The 17,354-nt window shown below is 31.2% G+C and overlaps 4 protein-coding genes across 4 annotated transcripts; all 4 read right to left on the minus strand.

Annotated features, from left to right (window-relative positions):
- Positions 1-2,279: 2,279 nt before the first annotated feature.
- LOC124932477 (protein SMAX1-LIKE 3-like) lies at positions 2,280-5,521 on the minus strand. The gene is made up of 3 exons (XM_047473112.1): positions 3,997-5,521; positions 3,677-3,926; positions 2,280-3,592 (listed from the first exon to the last, which is right to left on the minus strand). Exons 1-3 carry the CDS (start codon positions 5,151-5,153, stop codon positions 2,504-2,506), a joined length of 2,496 nt encoding a protein of 831 aa, XP_047329068.1. The 5' UTR covers positions 5,154-5,521; the 3' UTR covers positions 2,280-2,503.
- Positions 5,522-7,474: 1,953 nt separating this feature from the next.
- LOC124931312 (pentatricopeptide repeat-containing protein At5g04780, mitochondrial) lies at positions 7,475-9,845 on the minus strand. Its single transcript, XM_047471748.1, has one exon. It carries the CDS (start codon positions 9,829-9,831, stop codon positions 7,942-7,944), a length of 1,890 nt encoding a protein of 629 aa, XP_047327704.1. The 5' UTR covers positions 9,832-9,845; the 3' UTR covers positions 7,475-7,941.
- Positions 9,846-15,063: 5,218 nt separating this feature from the next.
- On the minus strand, positions 15,064-15,970 carry LOC124932653 (glycine-rich cell wall structural protein-like). Its single transcript, XM_047473316.1, has 2 exons — positions 15,581-15,970; positions 15,064-15,467 (listed from the first exon to the last, which is right to left on the minus strand). The coding sequence occupies exons 1-2, from the start codon at positions 15,687-15,689 to the stop codon at positions 15,109-15,111; spliced, it is 468 nt and encodes a 155-aa protein (XP_047329272.1). The 5' UTR covers positions 15,690-15,970; the 3' UTR covers positions 15,064-15,108.
- A 198-nt stretch (positions 15,971-16,168) lies between these two features.
- Positions 16,169-17,222, minus strand: LOC124931582 (uncharacterized protein YnbD-like). The gene is made up of 2 exons (XM_047472085.1): positions 16,567-17,222; positions 16,169-16,496 (listed from the first exon to the last, which is right to left on the minus strand). The coding sequence occupies exons 1-2, from the start codon at positions 17,108-17,110 to the stop codon at positions 16,309-16,311; spliced, it is 732 nt and encodes a 243-aa protein (XP_047328041.1). The 5' UTR covers positions 17,111-17,222; the 3' UTR covers positions 16,169-16,308.
- Positions 17,223-17,354: the final 132 nt, after the last annotated feature.

The following is a 17,354-nucleotide window of genomic DNA, read 5'->3' on the forward strand; positions in this document are numbered from 1 at the left end:
CATTATTTTTGTAAACAAATTAAGTATTTGTGCCACCTTTTCCACACTTTGTTGAGAATACTAGCACAATAATTCATTGTCACAAGCTTTAAATAAATTACCAACTATAAATCTAATAAGAACATTTCTTTAAATTTATGAACTCAATATTTTTTTTGAGAAAAAAAGCTCAATATTTCTACAAGTAGATTTAATTTTATAATCGAATCAATTTGTGATTTTGATAGATTATTTTCTCAAATGTAGTTTTTCTTATTTAAAGTAGGTATTTATTGGAATATGATGATTTTTTAATTCTTTATTCTCTTTTCTTTTCTAGCTTAGCTTTGTGCACTTTAACTTATGTCTTTTAATTTTGAACATGTTATAACCAGGTATTGCGATCTTCATGAATTGATCCTTCTTCTACACAAGTAATTTCAAAAATTGAAAAACCGAGGGATAATCAAATAAGCTATAATCCTTTTTCGCTAAAAAAAAAGAAGAATGAAAAGTATTTCACAATATATATATATATATATATATATATATATATATATATTTTGAAAAGATAATACCATTTATTTAAATATATATAACACAATAAGGAGGCTTGTATAGCACAAAGGGAATATCTTTATGGTTCAAATTAAAACCATATTCTCACTTCTCTCTTTTATGTATTTTGACTTGGTCAATATCGAAAGATGCGTAGATATGGTGCTGCTCATTCAAAGAAAAAGAAAAGTTTTTTTTAATATTATTTTTTCTAAGCAAGTTAATTAATATCAACCTAGGTACCATTTAAACCCTCATGCATACAAAAGTGGCCACCCTCTTTGTTTAATTTTCTACATTTATTATCCTAAAGTAGCTAGCTAGCTTTCATTTTCCCTCTATTCTTAAGTAATGAATAATTTCTTTGTCACACTTTATGCAATATTTCTAATATTATTTGTTTTTTTCTATCTTATTTCTTTGCTATAAATGTTTAGGCACAAGGTCTTGTCACTACAATACAATAGCCTGTTTCAGCCCTTGCACTATCATAGCTTCCTTCAGTCAAAGAAGAAGTACTGTCCTAAAAAAATAAATTATTTTGTTTGTAAAAACAAAAACATTTTATATTTAATTAAGTCACTGAAAAACAATGCAAACAACTATATATGTTAAGGAACAAAACCAAAAATATTGTGTAATACATTTAATTTTTTTATAAATAATTTGTATTATGAAAAGTTAGAGTAGCTTAAATATAACAAAACTAAAAACTATTCAAATCCTCGAAAAGGGATATCATCTTCCAACATATTTTTTTCTTCTTGTATTTACTACGTTTGCAACGAAAAAAAGGAATTAGCGACGTATAAAAGCGTCGCTAACTTTTACTATCAATTAGTGGCACTTAATATAGAGACGGTTAAAGCGACACAAAAAGTTCATTATAGACTTATAGTGACGATTTGTTTTATTTGAAATTGGTTTTATTATTTAGCGACGTTATGATAATTTCCCGCAGTTAGTTTTAATATATAGCGACTTTTTTGATAATTTGATTTAAAATATTATAATATAATATGATATTATTTTTTATAGATAAATAAAACACTAATGAGATATAATATTTAAGATAAAAGTTATATATATTTCAATTAATTAACAATCAAACTTGTTTTAATTAAACAGAAAGAAACATAAAGGAAACTAAAATATTATTTCATTTTAATTCTATTTTTATAAGTAAAAAATACTAAACTTTTAAAAAAAATTATCCATGTACAAAACATCAAGTACTATGCATGATAACTAAGTCATTTTATTTTCATAACCATTTAATAAATTAGTAAATAGGGCAAAAGTTTTTATTTTTATTATTAATTACAACCAAGTTTGTGAAGATTTAACTAGCTAGCTAGTTTTAAGTTTTGGATTATAATAAAAAAATATCTTTGTGAAAGGTGTTAAAATGATAACAAAATAAAGTTTAAAGTTCAATTTCAACTATGAACACCTAAACTTAAAACATGATTTATTACTAGGGGTTGTAATAGCTTTCTAAAATTATAAATATATATATAAATTAGAATGATTTGAGTGAATACCATCAAAATGTCCATTATTTAAAAATGTACTCCAATCTTAGAAATGACCATGCTATTTATACTAACATTTTCTTATAAAGAAAATAATTAATGATAACTTAAGTTTAAAGAGTAGTTAAAGTGTAAGATCATGCTAGTTTTCTCTAAAAAAAAAATTATAAGAAAAAAAAAACTAATGAAATGCAATAGTACAAAATCTAATACAAAGTTAGAAAGTTCAATATTTAGTAATTAGATTTACATATACTTAGGAAATATACTAGGAAATCAGAGCTACTATCATATATCAGATTTTTTTTTGCCATCCCCACAGTTTCTAAAGAAAAGAAAAAACATTCAACAAACCAAGAAAGAAAATAAAAACAAAAACTAACCCAAAAGATCATTATCAAGATCCCATGCACACACACAGACACTTAAGTTCACAAAACTTGAATCTTGAAGATAATTTGCCTATCAATGGAGTCCATGATCAATCCATTAATGCTACTGATCACTAACTGATCATCATGTTCTTCATCTCCAACAATGTTCAAATCCAATGGTCCACAAACCCCAATCTCTCCTTCGTCGCATTTCACTTCACTTTCACCAATTGCAGGAGAACATGCCCTAGACAAGGAACTAAAGCTGTCACAGCTGAATATAACAATGGCATCCTTAAGTGGAACAAATCCCCCATCTGAGACAGTTATTCTCCCACTTTCAATAGCTTTCTTAATACCCACTTGAGAATTGTAATCAACTTGCTCCAAGTCCTCCATGAAAAACACGCAACTCGGGTTTTCTTTAACTACCTTTGCAAACCTCTCCAGATAGCTTGAACCGGGTTCATCGATCCTCATTCTCTTCTTCTTGTTGTATTCATCGCTGGAATCTGCTATCGTTGTGGGAAATCCGGTTATTAGTGTTCCAATTTTGACAAAGTTATTGTAAGAGCCGAAGACTAGCCTTGCTAGCTCCTTTGCAATCGTTTCTTTTCCTTTCTGATCAACGCCCAAAAAGGAAAACCAAGATTCTTCCTTTTGACCATTATTTCTTTTAACCATTCCAGATCGGATCTGAAGCAGGGTGGTGGAGATTTCTGGAATAATGTCCTTATGCCAGGGAACCTTCTTTCCCAGTGCCTTGGATAATGCTTTCACGTTTTCGGAATTGAATTCCTTGAATGAACGTGGGCGATCGTCATCATCTTCATCTTCATCGTCGTTGTCATTTGCTTCGCTGCAGGAAGCAGAGTTTGGGCTTGAATTGGGATTGGACAAGAGATCTGGTTTCTGCAGGAGCTTGTTTTCGGGTTTAGGACCGAAGATCAGTGGCCATGTTGAAATGGTTTCATGTAACCTTTTCTTGCTTTGATCATTTTCGTGGTGGGATGAGACTGAACTTGAGGATGAATTTGGAGAAGATGAAGAGAAAATAAGGGGTGATTCAAGAAAATGAGGCTGTTTATGAACTGATCTGCAGATTGAGTTCCATTTCTTGCTTAGATCTTTTAGCTTGTCAAAATCCTACAACAAAAGATAAATGTCAGACTCAGAGTAAACTAGAACAGAGTACATTCATTCCTTACTTAAAAAAAACTATTTATTTACCTTATCTGAATTAATGGTGGTGATCCTTTTATTCTGATCATCCTGATAACTCTTAAGCCATGAAGGCAAGCTTGAACAAGTGGAAGTGGTAGTAGATTCATTATTATGGCATGCATTGCTAATCTCAATGCTCCAAGCTTCTCTTTTGAAATTCTCCCTGCAATCTGAGCAACATTTCAACCTTTTCTCTTCTCCCATTTTCATTATTAACCAGTTTGAATCATTCCTTAATTCCTTGCTTTGTATGTCACTGAAATATCAAAAACATAATTAATAAAAGATCAAAGTAGAAGATGAGTTCAGATCTAATTAATTATTACCTGGTGTGATCATGATGAAGGTTGAGACTTAATCCCAAGTTGCCAATTACTGGAACTGTGAGAGGATGAAGTTGCCAAAGAGTTTCTAAAGAAGGATGACCACTTTTACATCTCATGAAAGTCTGCAAATTTGCAATACCCATTAAGCAAAGCTTCTTTCCTCCTGATCTATCCCCAAATCCACATAACAGTCTGCTAAGCTCCATAATCATGAATTCAACAGGAGAATAGTAATTCCTGCTTTGCTCGCCATAATTTGACCAAAACTCAGATACCCATTTCAGATCACCAAGATATAACACGACCCATCTTGCCTCATACCCATTTACCAAACATCTTAGCTCCCCGATCCTCTGTTGTACCTCTTCTATACTCATATTTCTTAACGACCATAAAGGAACGCTAACAAAACGTACATCTCCTCTGTCTAATTTAGCGATAACCCCACGCATTATGGACTCGGCGTTACCCAAATTCTCCCCCACGACGACGGTGTTTCTCTTTTTCGTCGACCCCATTAAGGAATCAAGAACAGCGTTCACGTCGTCCTCACAAGCTTGATCGCTGGATTGAAACAGAGGTTTAATCGTCTCCTTCGGTTCAGTTTTAACAACACGGGAAGAACAGAGTTCTAATGAAACAGCTTGTTCAACGTTGTTTTTCACTTGTGGACTAGAAAAACCAGCTTCCCTCATGACCCGACTAACGCTAGGATCATCCAAGATGGAAATTACGAGCTGTTCAAGCTCTATCTTCAAGGCTAAGATGGGTTGTTGTTGATTCTCTATGGATCCTCTGCGCTGGTGAGACTGCGCACGCTTGAAAGCAGCCACGAGAGCGTTTGAAAACGAAGGGTGGTGATTTTGACGATGGTTGGACCCGAGAAATAAAGGGCTGCTGGAGGATCCAGTTGGAAGCCTGTTTAAGGCTACATTGAAACAAAGCTCTAAAGCTTTGCACTGAAGTGGGTGTGAGTGTGAACGTAAACAGGCGGCCTTAAGGAGGCCGGTTGGGTCGGCCATGGTGGCGCTGGCTACATGGAGAGGAGTCACCTGAGCGTGGCCACGCCTCTTAGCAAGGCTGACTGCCGCTTTTACAATGGCGGCAGCCTCTGCCGTCAGGCCCTGATGATGAACAGAGCTGCTTCCTATTCTCATGATATCTATTAGCTAGTAGTATTTGTTTAATTAGTCAAGACAATTTGAAGAGAGAGAGAGAAGAGAATGTTTTTGTTTTGGGTGGATGTTACAAGTGATGTGTGGTGATCTAATTATAAGAAGAGGTTTGTTGGTTTGTTTGGAAGGAGGAAACTTGGGAAGTGGGATTTGTGCTTTTCTTGTGTTTTGGTCTTTTCTTGTGAAAAAAAAGAAGAAGAAAAAAAAAAAGTTGGTAGCATGTGAAGGAAAGATAAATGGTCTCTCTACATTTTGGATAAAGTGAGATATCAAGATCATTTGGAAGTTGGACCCAATCTTTATAGACCAGTCTACTTGAAATATTTAGTGACTACTCAATCATTAATCAAATGTAATAAGCTAGCTAGCTACTTACATACATTGGGAAAATATTACACTTTTCCAAACAACCATTAAGAGCATGCATTTAATTACACTATCTTATTTGAATTTTTTTTTAAATAATTTTATCTTAATCGAACATTATTTAAAAATTTTAGGGGTAATTTGGTAAAACAAATGGACCTAAATAAATTGTTTTTCAATAAACTATATCAAATAAGAAAAAAATCAAATAACCCTAGATCACACAAGGCCTCTATACATCATATTTTTTAAGGGAACTTGATTTTTTTGTTGTTGTTGAATTTCATGACTCTCTGTTTTGAATAATTTAATTAATAAAAGAATTAATAAGGGAGAAGCAATTAATATTTGAAAGAAGACCCTAACTAGCTAGCTATGAAATATGGTATTAATTTATTGAGTATTGAGCAACAAGAACACATCAATCATGTTTGTTTGTTTGTTTAGTATCTTTTTAACGGGAAAAGGAAAAGAAAGTGGAAATAAAAGGGTTAAATAAAGGAGGAATGAAGAGAAGAGAAGAGAAGAGAAGAGATTTGATTAGCAAAAAACGAGGAGGAGCAAGAGAGATAATAGAAGGACTGTCTGTTTGAATTCGTGTTTTTGTTCAATGTGTTCATCATCATCATCATCATCTCTTTCTCCCTTGAAGAGTAAGGAATAAATAAAAGGAGGGCTTTATTTAATTTGCTTTGTTTTTTTTACCTTATTGTTATTATTATTATTGTAAATAATAAAGTGATTGATTGTTTTAATTACAAATCCCTAATCTTTATCGCGTGAAATCCATGACAAAATTCGAAATGGCTGCCGGTGGGTCCTCCCGGCCCCATCTCTCTAATCCACCAACAATTTCTTTTTAATTATTAGGACATCACCACAAATATTATTCACAATCCACAAATGCATACATACTAGTGTTTTTATAATCATTCAATTAGTTTAATTATCTTTATTGTTTTTTTCTTTCTTCTTCAAGTTAGCATATTAGAAACTATATAAGACTCTATTTATCAAATTTTAGTTTGTGTATAATTTTTTTTATATCAATAAAATATCTCTTTTTTATTTTAAACGGTAGATTTTTTAAATTAAATATTTGTTTCGATATCTATACATTCTAATTTGTCGAAGGTTGATTTGGATGACTTAAAATTTGTAATATGAAGAAAGATTTGGATAAATCGAAAAGAAATAAATTTAATATTTATTTTCACTTAATTTCAAAATGACATAACTTTATGTACTGTAAACTACCAATTTGTACATATTTGTGTTTTAAATTAAATATGTTTTCAAGATATACACATATAAAATTGTCGAATGCAATTTAAATGCCTTAAAAAAGTTGGAATAAATAAGGAATATCTTTTTGTCTGCATGTCATAAATTAATTAAGAAAATGAAAATATTTCAGAATGAAAAAATAATAATTATGAAATATCTTTAAAATTGAATGCAAAATATCTTTATTAGCCATTTTAATGGTTCATTCAAATGAAGTTCTTTTCATCTAAAATAATCAAACAGAAAGAAAAGTTAATACATTCAATTAAAATAGATTCTAAAGTTGTAATTCATCATTAACTAATAAGAATAATTTTGTTTCACAGTTCTCAAATTTGTTAAGAATAATATTTTAGTTTACCTTTTTTTCTCTTTTTAGTTAGATTTTACTTTTTTGCCTTATTTTAAAAATGGTTTGTTTTATTTACACATACTAATAACAAAAATAAAAATGAAGATATATATTTACATCATTCACATTTACATGTTTTATATTTGAAAACCCCATTTGTTTTCATTTATATTTTTTATTTTATTTTTTAGAAAAGGCACAGTAGATATATATTATATATAACAATCTATATCAACAAATTATATATATTTTTTTTAAACAGTGAATGCAAAGCTCCAAAACAACACTACACTCCTGATCTCAACTAGCCACTCTGTTTAAAATTCCTTGAGGTCCCTGTCATGCTACAAAAATCCAGTTTTTCTACTTCAAATGGCAACCCTAAACCTAAATCCATATGTCCAGTATTGCATAAACCTTAACTACAATTAACTTTTGCAATCTAGATCAAATGCTAACAAGGGTAAAATGGTAAGAATCTAGATCAAATTAAGTTTTAATCATTAAAATCGTAACAAAATACCAATTTCAAGATTCTTCCATGCAAGAATCATGTGATGACTTCTTGAAGTCTCTCATTTAACCACAAATCTTCTCCTTATCATTGAGATGTCGTCGGCTGGATCCATCCGGTTTGCTAAATAACAGTTAGCCCAAGCTTTTCAGCTCAACGGGTTAGCCCAAGCTTCTCATCAATTACACAATCCCAGTGCCAATTGGAAGTTTTTGCAAGACTGACTCAAATTAGCCTATCTCTGAAATATGTTACCAAAATTCTGCACAGCTACAAAAACCATCTTTAAAATGATGAAACCGATTCGTATCCCTAACAACAATCTCCCTTTCTGTAATCTTCGACGCCATCTTCATAAAAGAATGACAATCCCCGCATATTCTAAGATTCTTCATGATCCTAATCGCCACCCCATTAGGTAAACTCATCAAACCAAAAGTGAAGGCCAGTTTCTCACTATGATGCCTCAAAAGCTCCCTCTTCCTATTATCTTCCAAGTCATGAAGATCATGTTCAGCACCAATCCCATAACCTCCTTTCTTCTTCATCTCTTCTAACAAATCCTCTAACCTCTCATAAATCTCAACAATTCTACAATGGCTCCTCTCTCCCACCATAAAAGTATGAACTTTCGCCTTCACTTCAATCCAACTCTTTCCTCTTTCCTTCTTCGCTTCGCTCTCTTTTAAACCCATTCTCGTCTTCGCAACCTCTTCCCACTTTTTGTTAGCTGCGTAAGTGTTAGAAAGAAGGACGTGATTTCCTGCGTTATCAGGTTCAATTTCGAACAAACGAGCCGCGGCTAGTTCAGCCAACTCGATATTATTCCCCTGTTGGCTCCTGCAAGAGGCTAAAATCGAACCCCACATTGACGCGGAAGCAACGAAAGGCATTTCGTCGATTAATGCTTTAGCTTCGTTCACTTTACCTCCCCGGCTTAGTATATCAACCATGCACGAATAATGATAAATATTAGGCAAAATATTATGTTCTTTTTCCATCTGGTTAAAATACCTTCTCCCGTTTTCGATCAAACCCTTGTGCCCGCAGGCAGTCATGATCGATATATAGGTTACTTCATTCGGGGAAATGCCTGTCTGTTGCATTTTCTCAAAGAGAATCATGGCTTCTGTTGAGCAAGCATGCCTAGAAAACCCGGATATTATAGCATTCCATAGTACTACGTTTTTCTCATTGGCATCGGTAAAGATTGAATACGCTTCTACGATGATTCCACATTTAGCATACATGTCTATAAGAGAAGATGATATGTACATATTTGTGCTGAACCCGATTTTAGCAATGATAGCGTGAATCTGTTTACCTTCTATTAACGCAGTTAAGCCCGCGCAGGCGGAGATAACAGCAGACAAACTGAATTGGTTGTTTTCCAATCCTAGTATTTGTGTTTTGTGGAAGAAAGCTAACGCCTCTTCGTGTAACTCGTTTTGGACTAGACCGGAAATCATCGAACTCCATGTGATGTCTGTTTTTTCAGGCAAGAGACGAAAAATATGACAAGCTTCCTCTATGAGACCATTTTTACCATATACATCAAGCAATGCAGTTCCAACGAAGACATTTGAAATTGTGGCAGTTTTTACAGCGAAAGCATGAAGTTGAGTGCATTCAGATATGGCAGAATTCGAAGAACAAGCGCAAACTACGCCTGATACTGTAAACTCGCTGAATTCATTAGTTTCCCTTCGCATCTTAACGAATAATTTAAGGGCATCATCTTGTTCGTTTTTGTTCTGGATGTATGAGCCAATCATGGTGTTCCATGAAACTAAACTTCTAACGGACATTTCATCGAACACTTGGCGTGCACAACTTACGTCCCCGCATTTCGAATACATGTTGATGAGTATATTGGAGATCCATACGTCTAATTGTAACCCTAACTGAATGATCTTTCCATGGAAAGCCTTACCCTCAACGGAGGATTTCTCTCTTGCACATTTCTTCAAGAGTTCCTGCAAATGGAACTCGATTGTAGCTTTTGGAAATGACGAAACAGGATCCTTAATGGCGGTGGGCTCTTGAATAGCAGCATCAGAAAAGGCTGCGGAAAACAAATATTTGCGACGCACATGATCGAATTCATGAATGAAAAATCTGAACTTTTTCAGTGCTCTCATCAGTTTTATTTGAAATTTAGAACTCCTCTCGTAAATCTCTGTAAATCCGAATTCGGGAAGTGGCCGAGAATTCGGAGCTTTTATTTTTGGCTGTGACAGAAGGTTAGTTTAAAACTAACTGTAATTTTGTTTTGTTCTTTGGGCTTTTATTGGGCGTGGGGGTCTGCTTAAAGTTGGGCCATTTTAAGAAGGGGTTAAATGGGCTGTCTGTATTCTGGATTTTAAGTTTGAACACCCTAATTTAAATCAATTATTTTATTTTAAAAATTTAACCGGACCATAGTTAAGTCACTTCAGTTCTAATAGGATTAGAATTATAAACTGTCTCGCGGTTTTTGACCCAATTTACTTTGTTAGGGGCAGTTTTTTTTTTCGGTTTAATCGGTAGTTAACCGAAGATGCTTCAACACCTATATATTTTTCCCTGTCCCGGATCTCACATCAATTTTAACTTAAACACTCGAAATACAATTAAATATATAATATCACCCATATATTTATTTATTGATATATTTTATAAAAAAAAAATAGTATATTATTTTATAATAATATAAATATTTAATATATAATATTAAAAAAATTGTTTATATAAAAAAGAATTATTTTATTTTAAAGAATATGATATAACTGTGCTCCGCGGGAATTCCTCGAAACCGAACAGGACGGGAATGATAGTAAAAATTGTGCTCCGCGGGAATTCCTCGAAACCGAACAGGACGGGAATGATAGTAAAAATAAATTCCCGAAATACAATGAGACAGAAATGGTAAATACATTCTCCGCTCTAATCCGCTCTATTGTTATCCGTATTACTGAGTGACAATTGAATTAGAGATCATAACCTAATTTTGTTTTTATTAATTATTAATCAAACACTTAGAATTTGTGAATAAAAACAAATCACCATACATAAAAATAAAAATATTATACTAAAGTGTTGTACATTTTAGAAAATGAATCATTTTAAATTAACTAACAAATCAAGACTAAGTCCTTAATGTGATTAAAGTCCTTAATGTGATTTTATTTTTATTATATTCATTTTTATTTTTTTTAATATCATTCTTGTCGTTGTAATCTGCGTGAACAAGAATTGTCTGTCTACTCGTAACATATTAACACCAAGAATTGTTTGCCTTATCTATTCACTTAAATAATAAAGCTTACTTACTTTCAAAATTCATGTTCATACTTTAAGAATTCAAAACACTGAAGTAAGAAGAGTGATTCTTAAAAAAACAAATATCACGAATTCAATTTTTACTAAGAACGAACTTAAATAAGTTATAACTTTGGGATCTTTATATCGATGAAAATTGAGATAATTATGAATAGTACATTGTTGTGCATAAAAGATAAAAAAAAAAAATCAAGGATTGTGAAATCCTTAAATAGGTTGGACTGTGAAATCGTGTGAGATTATGAATTGAAAAAATAAACATTAAAAAATATTGAGGTAATTATCCTGAATCATTTCAACAATTGACACTTTAAGAAATGACTTCGTAGAAAAATGAACTACTTGTACACGCAAGATGAATGACACGTTTAACACATCAAATCAAACATTGAGTCTCTTATTATTCCATTATGTAAGAGTACCAATTAATGAAAACTCTTTATTATTGTATTATCCATAACTCTAATATTATTTTATTCACATTCTTTATTAATTATTTCATTTAATTTATTAATTAAAATATTATTTTTTTTTATATTTTTTAAATTTTTTAAATTTATTTTATTTATATATATATTAATACCTTTTAAATATTTTTACCAAAAATAATCATTATCTCATTAAAATCATCCCACTTCATTATTTTTTTCTTTTTTAATTATACCAATAATCCCATGGATTTATTTTAAAAGTTAACTAGCTTAGTTAGCTTAGTTTTATCATGTTAAAACAATTAACTTATTTATATATATATATATATATATATATATATATATATATATATATATATATATATATATATATATATATATATATATATATATATATATATATATATATATATATATATATATATATATAATCTTATAGACAATTGTTTATTTTTTTTACATTTTTATAAATCATCAATTATATATTTATAATTTTAATTTTTTTATTTAAAATAATTTGAATTTATTATTATTTAATTTAAATATTTATAAAAAATAAATAAATTATATGAATAGATTTTTTTTATATAAATTTGTATTAATATATAATTTTAAATTTAATTAAAATATATAATAAGATAAATAAATAAAAGAAAATGATCATTTATTAATAAAAATATATGATACATAGATATAAATATTTTATTATTTTCTTAAAAAATATTTTTTAATATTTATTATAAATTGATACTTACATATATATTTATATGAATAGATGCAAATACCTTTTATCCAGACTTATAAACTTAATCAAACTAACAAATTGACCAAAATTTATATGAGAGAAAAAAGTGCACTTGAGTATTAATTACATATGCAAGCTTCTCAATGACAAAATGACGCATTCTACGGCAAACAAACAAAATCAATGATTTATGGAGCCTTTTTTATGAGATTTGAGTTTGTTTTAATTGATGGGTACTGCATATTTACATTTTATTCTTTTGTGTTTGACTAGTGACAAATTATATTGTGATTTGCATATTTCCATTTTTTTATAACACAACAAATTCTATTCATGGAGAGTTGAGACTTGTAGAATAAATTCTTTACTTATAAAGTTATACAGCATTTGAGACTAATTGCATGTCATTATCCTAGAATAATATATGATCACATAATAAATATGTTCACCATAAATGGATCCTTTTTAACTTTCGGTTAACATCACTTTCATTTTGGTTTTACCCTTAACATTCTTTTATTCTCTTTTCTTCCGTCATATTAAACAGAAAACGACCAATGATTGTGTATACATGAAAAAGAGAATCCAAATTCGAAATTAGCTTCTTATAATTCTTGATTAAAATAAATGGTCATGCTTAAGATTCTCCATTATTTTTTCCTAGTGTCTATTTCCAAGACTAACAACTGGTAGTGGGGGACTTGGATCTTCAATAAAAGTGACTCAACAAACCTGTGCCATATCTTCACATGGAAGAAGAAGATCTTGTTTAAGGGACAACAAATAAGATTGAGATTTTGGAATAATGAATTGGGTTAGGTTCCTGTAATTTGTAAAGTGTATAAAGTATATTCACTCATCCTTGATTTTTTTTTTTTCAATATAATTCACAGTTTATTTATCTAATTATTAAAAAATATGGTAAAACTTACATCTATGCACTCGTTTTATTCAATTTTTTCTCGTTATTTTTTTAAACCCACCCGAAACTTTTTTCAAGCCCACCCCAACCCAAGATCCTGGGTCCGTCCCTACAAGTGACCCTCCGATGATAGATGATGAGTCAGATGAGGGAGAGGTTCCGACCCAAGAACCTTCACAACAACACCAATCATTTGATGTGAACAAACCAAGATGAATTATTCAAAAACCAGCAAAGGTTTGTTGATATGGCGACCTATGCTTTTCCCGTCGTAGATGATGTTTCATCCACCTTTTCCGATGTCATTCGATGTACTAAAAATGAAAAAGTGTTATGAAAGATGAGATGCAATCTCTTCAGAAGAATAAGACATTCAAATTGACGCATCTAGCAAAAGGGAAAAAAGTTATTGTTGTAAATGGATCTTTGCTAAGAAAGAATGATTTACCGAAAAATTTAATGTTCGCTACAAGACAATATTGGTAGCTAAAGATTACGTTCAGAAGAAAGTAGTTGATTATAATGAGGTATTTTCTTATGTTGTTAAACACTCTTTCATTAGAATTTTGTTGACATTGGTAGCGTAGATAAATTTGAAGCTAGTTTAACTAGATGTGAAGACCGCATTCCTATACGATCATTTGAACGAGGAAATCTAAATGTCTTAATTAGATGGATTAAAAATTGCTGATAAAAAAAAATGAGTTTGTAAGTTGAACAAATCATTGTATGGATTGAAACAATCGTCGAGACAATGGTACAAACAACTTGACAAGTTTATGATGGACCACAAATACACAAAAAAAAAATCGTTTCTTGTGTGTATTTGCGCAAACTGCAAAATGAGTCTTATATCTATCTACTCTTATACGTTGATGATATGTTGATAACATCAAAGAGCCAATATGAAATTGACAAATTGCATGCTCAATTGAGTAAATAGTTCGAGATGAAAGACATGAGAAAAAACAAATTTAAACATTTTTTAGATTTGGTAATTATCTTGCGCGTTTGATGCAGCGCTGAAAGAGCGCCAATTGGAAGCACTTAAGAAATAATTTTTAATGATAAAAATTTGCATTAGTTATTACGTCAATGTGGAGATTTGTTATTTTTTAGCACAATTAGAATCCTACATCGAATGGTGATAGAAGTAGGGGAAGTTTCTTAGTATATAAAAAATACTTTATTCATAATTAAAATCTCACATCGGAAGATGATAAGAGTGGTGGAAGTTTCTTTTCTTTTTTTGATTTTATCCACTCAATATTTGTATACATTCTTCCTTATTAATTGATAACATTTGTGATCGGAGACATAGATAACATTTGGAAATCAAATTCTTAATATATTTTTTCTTTCATTTTCGTAGAATATATGGTCAATTAATAAATATGCTAACCATAAATTGATCCTTTTAGCTTTCAGTTAAGATCACTTTCATTTTGGTTTAATTTATAACCCTTTTAACATTCTTTTATCCTATCATATTCAACCAAAAAAACGACATTCTTTTATTCTCTTTTCGCCTATCATATTCGACAAAAACAACATCGACAAATTGTTGAGTATGCATTAAAAAAAAAAAATCCAAATTTGAAATTAGCTTCTTATAATTATTGATTAAAATAAATGGTCATTTTTAAGATTTTCTAATATTTTTTCCTAGTGTTTATTTCCAAGACTAACGAGTGGTTGTGGAGGACTTGGATCTTCAATAAAAGTGGCTCAACAAACCTGGGCCATATCTTCACATGGAAGAAGAAGAAGGTGTTGTTTAAGGGACCACCAATAAGATTGAGATTTTGGAAAGAACATTAATAATGAATTGGATAATTAGGGTTCCTGCAATTTGTAAAGTGTATAATGTATATATCATCCATTCATTCTTGAAGTTGATCAATGCTGAGAAACCTAATTAAATGAGTTGTGATAATATATATGTTCTTCATCGATCACTACATAATGATAATATATACAAACATAATATTTGTTATTCTTAATAATAAAAGAAAATAGATGCAAAGGTTGTTGTTGATGCTAAGATAATTAGAAATAGGTTTAGATTCAGATCCATTTGGTTGGAGTTTCCTGAACCTTTTTGGTTGTTGTTGTTGCTGTGATGAGTGCCAGCTGTGTAAACTGGAATCACGGTCATACCACCTCTATCTCCTCCTCCTCCTCTTCTTCCTCCACCACTCCCACCTCTTCCGCCGCCGCCACCTCTTCCGCCGCTGCCGCCACCGCGAAATACAGTTACATCCAAATTACTCCGGGAAGCAATAGTACCATGTTTATAACTATAATAAGCTTCATCCTTATTAACTATGTTCTTCTTCTGCAACTCATGATGATCATCTGTATTTTTGCTTAAAATGTTATTTCAATTAGTCATTATTCATGGCATGATTGACAATTAAATCTCTAGAAAGATTAGATTATATTAGATTTAGGGATGGATGAGAAAATACCCAGAAGGAAAGGCCTCCCCTTTAATGGAGTTGATGATGATGCACAGGAAGCTAAATGGATCATGAAGAGTACCAGGAATACTATGATCATCAGTTCCTTGGTTTTCATTTCTTTCTTTCTTCTTCTTGTTTCTGAAATCGACCTCTATTATACGAGTTGAGAGAATGTTCTTTTTATGCCCTATCTCTCTCTAACTTTACTTGTCTATTGGATTTAGGGTTACCAGTTTTCAGATGCAAAACCACGTTGGCTACCTGGAAATTTCTTGTATTTTTTTTTATTTTTTGCTGTGTTATGTTGAGTTTACCTACAATTATAGAAAGTATACATCTTGGTCATCTCTTTTATTTCTTGCCATATTGGCTGTCTAGCTTGTTTATGTTTGATTCCTTGATTCCATCTCTCTTCTTACTTTTCTTTTTCTATATTTATTGTTCAATTAAGAATTTCATTCAGAGTTTAATTTGTAATTTTGATTATTGGGTTTGGATCCATGATAATAATAATAATTATAAACAGTTTATCATAGTTTTGTTAACAACAATATGATGATGACAATTGACAACAAATTACTCTAGTTTAGCAGCTACAGCAAAGGAATATTTAAATTTGATAAATATAAGTAAGTGTCAATAACAAGCATTTTACAGTAACAGGAAATATGTGATTGGAAGTAACCATCTCCAAGCCCAACAATTTTACAACATTTGACATATGATATTGTTAATTAACTACCTTTGTTCTTTGGAGATGATAAACGATGTTTTGACCATTCATCCAAGGCTTTTCGATGGAGAGAATTCATTCGAATATAAGGTCGTTTCTCCTTAATCTTCATCTCAGCAATTTTCCAATCATCTGCTAATCCCATTGCCACTAACAATGCACACATCACAGCAACACTCCTTCCATGACCTTCGAAATCAAGACAGACAGAACAGATTTATAATAGAAACATTAATGGAAGTTAAATAGAAGTAATTACCATAAGCACAATGAACGAAGATTGGGAAATTCTGAACTCTTTTTCTCATAGCCCATTTAACAGCAGATTCAATTTCACTAGGTTCAGGAGACCTAGTATCCCATGTTGGAATGCACAAATATGACCTACCAGATAGATCCAATTTTCTTGGCAATTCACAAGTGCAATCAATAATTGCAGGGTTACCGGGAGGAAGCTTTTCTAATGCATAAGGCCATCCTCCAACATAAAGACCATCAAAAATTTCGCTATAAGGAGCTTCACCACTACTTAATCTTCTTAAAGCAGAGAAAGCTCGAACAAAGTACAAATATGGACTGAACATGATCAATGACCAAATTGGAAAAGTTCCATCCCTCTTCTTCCCCAAAAGTAATGGAAGATTGATCGATGGGTGAGAGGCAATGGATACTAATAGAGATATCAATGAGGAATACAAGAATGGAATTGACAGTAATTTGAATCCAATGTTTCTTAGATAACCAAACAGACAGAAAAGAACCAGAGATTTTGCAGCGATCAAACAAGATAAACCTAAACCCATGTTTCTTTTTTTCCTTTAGGTAAAACTTGAAGATTTGATATTGAAACAAGAATAATGAGAGATTTCAAGTCTAGGTAAAGTCTAGCATATAAAGGATGAAAACATAGATTCAAAGATTGAGATCGATCGAGAAAAACATAAAAAATGGGTAGTGTTCGAGACTTGTTCATTTAGGTTTTCCTTTATAATAAGATATTTGACTTCTTTTTTTCTTTTTTTTTATTCACCATATATATATATATTT

Source organism: Impatiens glandulifera, chromosome 3, assembly GCF_907164915.1.
Source record: "Impatiens glandulifera chromosome 3, dImpGla2.1, whole genome shotgun sequence".
NCBI lineage: Eukaryota > Viridiplantae > Streptophyta > Magnoliopsida > Ericales > Balsaminaceae > Impatiens > Impatiens glandulifera.